At 44.3% G+C, this 9,335-nt stretch overlaps 1 protein-coding gene across 1 annotated transcript in view; it reads right to left on the bottom strand.

Annotated features, from left to right (window-relative positions):
- Window positions 1-862: 862 nt before the first annotated feature.
- grm2a (glutamate receptor, metabotropic 2a) overlaps window positions 863-9,335 on the bottom strand; it is a 440,436-nt gene continuing 431,963 nt past the window's right edge. The window contains exons 4-5 of the mRNA XM_059944893.1: window positions 8,895-9,069; window positions 863-963 (exon numbers count right to left, since the gene is read on the bottom strand). Coding sequence (XP_059800876.1) covers window positions 890-963; window positions 8,895-9,069 — 249 coding nt within the window. The 3' untranslated portion in view covers window positions 863-889. The remainder of the gene's footprint in view (window positions 964-8,894; window positions 9,070-9,335) is intronic.

Raw genomic sequence — 9,335 nt, 5'->3', positions numbered from 1 at the left:
CTCCTGTCTGTCCTCCTCACTTTCCCATCAGATTTCACCATCTTCAACTCTTTGCTGCCTCCACTTATCACCTCCCAGCCTCTGTCACAATTCCCACCCTTCCCTCCTCCATCTGCCTCCACTCTCCTTACCTAAATCCACTGAATGCTCGCCAGCTTTTGCTTCACACCACTCCCCTCACCTCTTTTTACTGAATATATTCCCTCTTTTACTCCAGATAAAGGGTTTCAAACTGAAAAGTTCACTGTCCATTTAAGACTCTAAAACCATAAAGTACAGAAGCAGAATTAGGCCATTTGGCCCATTGAGTCTGCTGCACCATTCCATCATGGCTGATTTATTATCCCTCTCAACCCCATTCGCTGCCTTCTCCCTGTAACCTTTGACACCCTTACTAACCAAAAACCTATCGTTCTGCTTTAAATATACCCAATGACTCAGCTGTCTGTGGTAATAAATTCCACAAATTCAGCACCCTCTGGATAAAGAAATTCCTCCTCATCTGTCTCCACAGATGCTGCCTGACCTGTTGTATTCCAGATTTCAGCATCTGCAGTCTCTCATGTCTCTTCTTATTCACTGGTCTCTCCTTGGTGTCTCCTTGTCTTAATGACTCCACTGATCAGCCATAAAACTATAAGCAGTTACCAATGACTATTCTTTAAAAAAAACACTTTATTTACATTAATTACAGCAACACGGACTAACTCACAAGTTATCTACTTATTAAAAACTTTTTATACATTGAACATAATATCCAGTTTTGTCACACACATAGTTTGTACCCTGTTCTGGAGGAGTTGTGTGTGACTGGAGGGTGGAACAGGAATGTGAGGGAGGAAGAGTCAGGGAACGTGCAGCAGTGGAGGTTAAGGGCTGATTTTGATCCTCATAGCGATGACGTTGTGGAGTCTACAATCTCTCGCCCATTGCACACAGTCGGTACGTAGTGGACAGCAGAAACTGGAAGGAGAAACATTGATAGGCTTAGCTCTGTGTTAGATGTTTTGTTGGTTATAATGCAATGTAGTCAAGACCAGAAATGTGAGCACAGCGGGCATGTGCTCTGACACTGTGTCTCTGGTTCCATCACCTACTTTCATGAGGACATCCTTGCATGCTCCTCATTTAACCTGTCCACTCTTGGAATTGGCAGATGAGCTGCTGGAGTAGAGGTAACAGGAGTCTCATCTACCCCAAGGAAGTGCCTTAAATGTAGGTTGAATAACTTAAAGAGAGGAGAGGGGGTAGCTACAGGGGGAATACATGGACACCTGGGGAAAACAAGGAATGGGGCAAGAATACTAGGTAATGAACCAGATCAGGTAACAGATCTCTTGGTGGTTCAAAATTTTGGAGACAGTGACCACAACCCCCTAAACCTTTAGCATAGCCTTGGACAGGGATAGGAGCAGACAATATGGATTTGTATTTAATTGGGAGAGGACGAATTTTGATGTCATTAGGCAGAAACTAGGGAGTGCAAATTGTAAACACGTGCTCAGGAAAATGTACAACAGAAATGTGGAGGTTGTTTTGGAAGCGCTTGCATGTGGTTCTGGATTGGTTTGTCCCATTGTGACAGGGTAAGGACGGTAGGGTGAAGGAACCATGTGGTTCTGGATTGTGTTGTCCCATTGTGACAGGGTAAGGACGGTAGGGTGAAGGAACCATATGGTTCTGGATTGGGTTGTCCCATTGTGACAGGGTAAGGACGGTAGGGTGAAGGAACCATGTGGTTCTGGATTGGTTTGTCCCATTGTGACAGGGTAAGGACGGTAGGGTGAAGGAACCATGTGGTTCTGGATTGGGTTGTCCCATTGTGACAGGGTAAGGACGGTAGGGTGAAGGAACCATGTGGTTCTGGATTGGGTTGTCCCATTGTGACAGGGTAAGGATGGTAGGGTGAAGGAACCATGTGGTTCTGGATTGGTTTGTCCCATTGTGACAGGGTAAGGACGGTAGGGTGAAGGAACCATGTGGTTCTGGATTGGGTTGTCCCATTGTGACAGGGTAAGGACGGTAGGGTGAAGGAACCATGTGGTTCTGGATTGGGTTGTCCCATTGTGACAGGGTAAGGACGGTAGGGTGAAGGAACCATGTGGTTCTGGATTGGGTTGTCCCATTGTGACAGGGTAAGGACGGTAGGGTGAAGGAACCATGGCTGACAAGCAGAAGAAAACATACTTACAGTAGGTTTAGGAAGCAAAGATCAGACAGGGCTCTTGAGAGTCATAATAACCAGGAAGGAGCTTAAGGGACTTAGGAGAGCTAGAAGGGGAATGAGTAGGCCTTGGTGAGTAGGATTATGGGAAACCCCAAAGCATTCTACATATACATGAAGAACAGGAAGATGACTAGAGTGAGGGTAGGACATCAGAGATAAAAGAGGAAACACGTGCCTGCAGTTGGAGGAGGGAGGAAAGTTCCTTAATAAATACTTTGCTTCAGCCTCTACTAAATTGGAGAAAGACCCATTTTTAAAATAAATTATATATTCATTGAGATACGGCACAGAATAGGCCGTTCTGGCCCTTTGAGCCACACAGCCCAGCATTTCCCCAATTTAATCCTAGCGTGATCATGGGAAGATTTACAATGACAAATTTACCTACCAAGCGGTTCATCTTTGGAGTGTGGGAGGAAACCGGAGCACCCAGAGGAAACCCACGTGGTCCTTACAGGCAGTGGCGGGAACTGAACCCAGGTTGCCTGTACTGGAAAGTGTTGTACTAACTTTCTGATACAATTTTGACTGTATCAGAAAGGATCCAGCAAGTTTAGATTGAGACAGGTTGTTTTCAGGCAAAGGTAAGCGTTAGGTAAGTGGGAGAAAGCCATTAAAGGTGAACCTTTGAGAGTGCAGAGCCTGCATGTTCCTGTCAGAATAAACGGTAAAGATAACGTGCTTAGGGAGCTTTTCGGTTTTGGAGAGATATTGATTTGCTGATTAAGAAGAAGAAGGAGGTGCATAGCAGGTATAGGCAGGAAAGAACAAATGAGGTGCTTGAGTGTAAGAAATACAAGAGAACACTTAAGAAGGAAACAGGAGGGCTAAAATAATACATGACGTTGCTGAAGCAGACAAGGTAAAGGAGAATCCCAAGGGCTTCTGTAGATATATTAAGAGCAAAAAGATAGCAAGGGACAAAATTGATCCTCTTGAAGATCAGAAGTAGTCATCTACGCATGGAACTGAAAGAGATGGGGCAGATTTTAAATGGATTTTTTTGCATCTGTGTTTACTTGGGAGACAGGTATAGAGTCCGTAGAAGTGAAGCAAAACAGCAATGCAGATTGCACAGGAGGAAGAAGAGCCTGCTTCTACGCCGTAGTATTATGATCCTCCAATCACCCGGTACTACTTCTGTGGCCAGCGCACACATGCAAAGACCAATAACAAAGAAATAGCAATCTCTTCCCTCAATTCCTGTAGTAACCTGAGATATATCCCATCCAGCTACAGAGGCCTGGCTATTCTAACGTGTTCCAAAAGTTACAGCAAATTCCCATTTTTAATGTCAACAAGTAGCCTGTTTCACACAGTCCTCACATTCAACAAAACCCCTCTCACTGCTGAACAGAGGCACAGAGTCATAGAACACCACAGCACAGGAACAGGCCCTTCAGCCCATCCAGTCCACACTGAACTATTAATCTACTGCACCTGGACCATAGCCCTCCATACCCCTCCCATCCATGTACCTATTCAAATTTCCCTTAGATGTTGAAATCAAACCCACATCCACCACTTCTGCTGGCAGTTCATTCAACATCCTCTGAGTGAAGAAGTTCCCTTTCCACCTTTAACTCATAACCTCTGGTTCTAGTCTCACCCAACCTCGGTGCTAAAAGCCTGCTTACACTTACCCTATCAATATCTTGATTATTTTATATACATCCATCAAATTTCCCCTCATTCTCATATGCTCTGGAGAATAAAGTCCTAACCTATTCAACCTTTCCCTGTAACTTAGGTCCTCAAGTGCTGGCAATATCTCTGTAAGTTTTCTCTGCACTCTATTGATACCTTTCCTGTAGGTAGGTGACCAGAACTGCACACATTGCACCCAATTAGTCCTCACCAATTTCAACATAACATCCCAATTCCTATACTCAGTACTTTGACTTATGAGGGCCAATGTACTAAAAGCTTTCTTTATGACCCTATTTGTGATGCCACTTTCAAGGAATTATGGATCTGTATTCCAGGTCCCTCTGTTCTATTACACTCCTCAGAGCAATGTGACTCACTGTGTAAGTCCTACCCTGTTTTGTTCTCCCACCTTACATTTGTCTGCATTAAATTCCATCCACTATTTTACAGCCCATTTTTTCAGCTGGTCTAGATCCCTCTGTAAGTGTTAACAGTGTTCCACACTGTCTACTACGCTTCAATCTTGGTGTCATCTGCAAACTTGCTGATCCAGTTTACTGCATTATCATCCAGATCGTTGATGTAGATGACAGACAACAATAGACCCAACACTGATCCCTGCGGCACTCCACTAGTCACAGGCCTCCAGTTAGAGAGGCAATCTTCTAATACCACTCTCTGGCTTCTCCTGTGAAGCCAATATCAAATCTTCATCCTGAATGCCTAGTGAATGAATCTTCTTGACCAACCTTCCTTGCTAAAGGCCATGTAGACAACATCCACTGTCTTGCCTTTATCAACTTCCCTGGTAACGTTCTCAAAAAACTCTATAAGACTGGTTAGACATGACCTACCATACGCAAAGCCATGTTGACTATTCCTTATCAGTCCATGTCTATCCAAGTACTTAGAATACATGCCTTCCAATAACTTATCCATAACTGATGTTAGCCTTATTGGCCTATAAACACCCAATTTATTCTTGGAACTTTTCTTAAACAATGGAAAAACATTAACTGTCTTCCAATTTTCCAGCACCTCACCTATTGCAAAGGATATTTTAAGTATCTCTGCCAAGGGCCCCTACAGTTTCTGCAATAACCTCCCACAAGGTCTGAGGGAACATTTTGTCAGACTCTTGAAATTTATCTACCCTAATTTGGCTCAGGATAGCAAACACCTCTTCCTCTGTAAACTGTATCGGGTCCATGACCTCACTGCTGCTTTGCCTCACTTCTATAGGCTCTGTGGCCATCTCACAAGTAAATTAAGAAGTGAAATATCCATTTAAGATATCTCCCCCACCCTTCTTCTTCTTTTTCTTAACCAGGCCCTCAATATCTCTTGAAAACCAAAGTTCCCTAAACCTGTTATCCTTGTCTTTTATTCCGACAGGAACACACAAGCTTTGTACTCTCAAAATTTCACTTTTGAAAGCCTCCCACTTACTTTGCTAGAAGACAGCCTGTCCCAATCCACACCTGCCAGATCCTCTCTTATACTGTCAAAACTGGCCCTTCTCCAATTCAGAATCTCAACCTGAGGACCAGATCTACCCTTTTCCTTATAATTAACAGCATTATGATCACTAGATACAAAGTGTTAACTGACACAAAATTTTGTTACCTGCCCTGTCTCATTCCCTAATAGGAGATCTACTCTCCACTCTCTCCAATTGGGACCTCTGTGTTCTGATTAAGGAAACTTTCCTGAGGACAATTTACAAACTCTATCCCATCCAGCCCATTGAAAGTATGGGACTCCCAGTCGATACAAGCAAAGTTAAAATCACTAAGTATCACAACTTCATGTCTCTCACAAAAGTCTGCCATCATGTTACAAATTTGCTCCTCTAAATCCTGCTGACTGTTGGCTGATTTATAGTATAATCCCATTAACATGGTCATCCCATTCTTATTCCTCATTTCCACCCATATACCCTCAGTAGACAAGTTCTCCAGTCTGTCCTGTCTGAGCACTGCCATGACATTTTCCCTAATTAGCAATGCCACCCTCCTTCTTTAAACTCTTCCGCTCTATCATGTATAAAACAACCAAACCCTGGAACACTGAGCTGCCAGTCCTGCCCCTCCTCCACCCAAGTCTCACTAATGGCTACAATATCATAATTCCATGTGCTGAACCATGCCCCTAGCTCATCTGCCTTTCCTACAATACTTCTTGCATTGAAATATACATTGTGCTCAACCTTTCAATTCCTGACTTTGTACGTAGGCTTAACAACATCTTTCCCCTATCTGATCTGACACTCTAGTTCCCATCCCCCTAAGATCAAGTTTAAACCATCCCGTTTAGCACTAGCAAATCTTCCCACGAGGATATTAGTCCCCCTCCAGTTCAGGTGCAAAATGTCCCTTCTGTACAAGGTCTATCTTCCCTGGAAGAGAGCACAATGAGCCAAAAATATGAAACCCTTCCTCTTGTGTTCATCTCCTTAGAGAAACATAGAAAACCTACAGCGCAATACAGGCCCTTCGGCCCACAAAGCTGTACTGAACATGTCCTTACCTTAGAACTACCTAGGCTTTACCCATAGCCCTCTATTTTTCTAAGCTCCATGTAGCCATCCAGGAGTCTCTTAAAATACCCTATTGTATCTGCCTCCACCACAGCCGCCAGCAGCCCATTCCATGCACTCACCACCCTCTGCGTAAAAAACTTACCCGGGACATCTCCTCTGAACCTACTTCCAGGCACCTTAAAACTGTGCCCTCTCATGCTAGCCATTTCAGCCCTGGGGAAAAAGCCTCTGACTATCCACACGATCAATGCCTCTCATTATCTTGAACACCTCTATCAAGTCACCTATCACCCTCTGTCGCTCCAAGGAGAAAAGGCCGAGTTCATTCATCATGTGTTAAACTGCATGATCTGCCTACCTGGGTGACAGATGTTATTCCTTTGTTCAAGAAAGGGAGTAAAGATAACCCTGGCAATTATAGGCCAGTGAGTCTTACTTCAGTTGTGGACAAACTATTGGAGAGAATTCTTAGGGACAGGATTTATGAGCATTCGGAGACACATTTGGGATAATCTGCATGGCTTTATGAAAGGGCAGATCATGCCTTATGAGCCTGATTGAATCCTTTAAGGTACTGACAGAACAAACTGATGAAGATGGAGCAGTAGATGTGATGCTTTCAACAAGGTTCCCCATTCAGAAAGTCAAGGACCCAGGCAAACCTGGCTGAGTGAATTCAGAAACGGCTTGTCCACAGAAGGCAGAGGGTGGCTGTAGATGGACTGTATTCTGCCTGCAAGTCAGTGACCACTGGTGTTCCACAGCAATCTGTTCTGGGACCCCTGCGGTTCATGATTCTTATAAATGACTTGGATGAGGGAGTGGAAGGGTAAGTTAGTAAGTGTGCAGATGACTTGATGGTTGATGGTGTTGTGGGTTAGTGTAGAAAGTTGTTGTAAGTTACAATGGAACATTGCAGGCTGATAAGTTCAGTCCGGAAGCGTGTTATTGATTCTCTTTGTAAGGTCAGAATGAAAGGCAGATTACAGGATTAATGGTGGGATTCTTAGTAGTGTAGAGAAACAGAGGGATCTTGGGGTCCATGTCCTTTGATCCCTCAAAGTTGTCATGCAAGTTGATAAGGTAGATATGAAGTGTGTTGGCATTCATTAGTGAGTCAAGAGTACAAGATAATGTGGCAGCTCTATAAAACCCTGATTAGACCTCACTTGGAATATTGGGTTCAGTTCTGGTCATCTCATTATGGGAAGGATGGGGACGTTTTAGAGATGGTGCAGAGGATGTTTACCAGAGCACGTCTTTAAGAGGATAGGTTGAGCGAGCTGGCACTTTTCTCTTTGGAAGAAAGGAGGATGAGAGGTGACTTGATGGAGGTATAGATAGATAGAGTGGACAGCCAGAGCCTTTTTTTCCAGGGTGCAAATGGATATTACCAAAGGGAAATGTATGGTGGGGGGAACGTCAGAGGTAGCTTTTTTACAGAGTGGTGAGCACATGAAAAGCTCTGCTGTGGGTGGTGGCAGAGGTGGATGTATCAGGGAGATTTAAGGGACTCAGGTAGACACATGGATGAATGAAAAGTAGAGGGCTATGAGGGAGGGAAGCATTAGATTGATCTTGGAGTGGGTTAGACATTGTGGGCCAAAGGGTCTGTACTGTGCTGCATTGTTGTATGTTCTGTCATGTATGACACTAAAGCAGGTTGTATCATTGAGAGCTCAAATAATTACAGGGGGATGTTGATCAGATTAATAAGTCGGGCAACAAATGGCAAAAGGCTTTCAATTTGAATAAGGGCGAGGTATTGGATTTGGGAAATCAAACCAGGGCAAGAGTTTCACAGTAAAGGGAAGGGCCATGGAGGGACAAGGAGTACTGGTACAGGTCGACAGGGTGGTGAAGAAGACATTTAACATATTGCCAGTCTTCAGTCTGGGCATTGACTACAGTTAAGATGTTACGTTGTGGATGTACAAGACATTGGTGAGGCTGATCCTAAACTATTGTGTCACACTGTTATGAGAATGTTGCCAAGGCTCTACGGCCTAAGTTATCAGGAGAGATCGGGCAGGCTACAACTTTACTGCTTGTAGCACAGGGTAATCTTAAAGAGGTGAATATAATAATGAGGGGCATAGATAGGGCGAACATGCACTGTCTTTCTTTTTCCACGGAAAGCAAATCAAATCCCTGAGGGCTTCAGTTTTAGGAGAAAGATTTTAAAAGGACCTGAAAGGTCATTTCTTCATAAAGCAATCTATGGCAAGGGCTGCCTGAAGGAAGTAGACACAGGTACAATAACAGCATTTAAATGATATTTGCGCAGGTACATAGATAGGAAAGGATAAAAGGATATGGGCCAAACATGGGCGAACAGGAAAAGCTTAACTGGTTACCTCAGTCAGCTTTCTGCCATGCTCTGATACTCTCTGACTCTATATGAGGGCTTTAAGCACATGCTGCTCTCCCCACTCCCCTCTTGGTCAAACTCCATGATGAGGGCACATTACTCACCATGGGAGTGGACGGTTCCTGGGCCAGTCACGCTGAAACGGCTGGTTGCCACCCGGTGAGTAACCACATTTTTCTGGGGCTGGAAGAGGATAATATGGATCTTGGGAGCAAACAGGCAGCCCAACACAACAGAGCCACTCAAACTGACAGAGATGCACATGGTGGTGGTCTGGACCTGTGAGGCGAGAGGAGACAGCGTCAAATTGTTAAAAGCATCAGTCCCTTTTCAAAGCTGCCGACTGATTGCACGAGACATGAGTAAAACAGAAACTGCTGGAGGAACTCAGCAGGTCAGGCAGAATTTCCCTCCATAGTTGACCCTTAATGATCACAGGACAGACCTGGTCTCCAGCCCTGGTTGTGTGAATGGGCTGGGAAAATTTTCTGAAAGGTACACCAATAGTTCTCAGTGTTTTTCTCCCTACCAACCCCACCACCTCA

This window comes from Hypanus sabinus, chromosome 19 (assembly GCF_030144855.1).
Source record: "Hypanus sabinus isolate sHypSab1 chromosome 19, sHypSab1.hap1, whole genome shotgun sequence".
NCBI lineage: Eukaryota > Metazoa > Chordata > Chondrichthyes > Myliobatiformes > Dasyatidae > Hypanus > Hypanus sabinus.
This window is presented reverse-complemented; position numbering and strand designations above follow the sequence as displayed.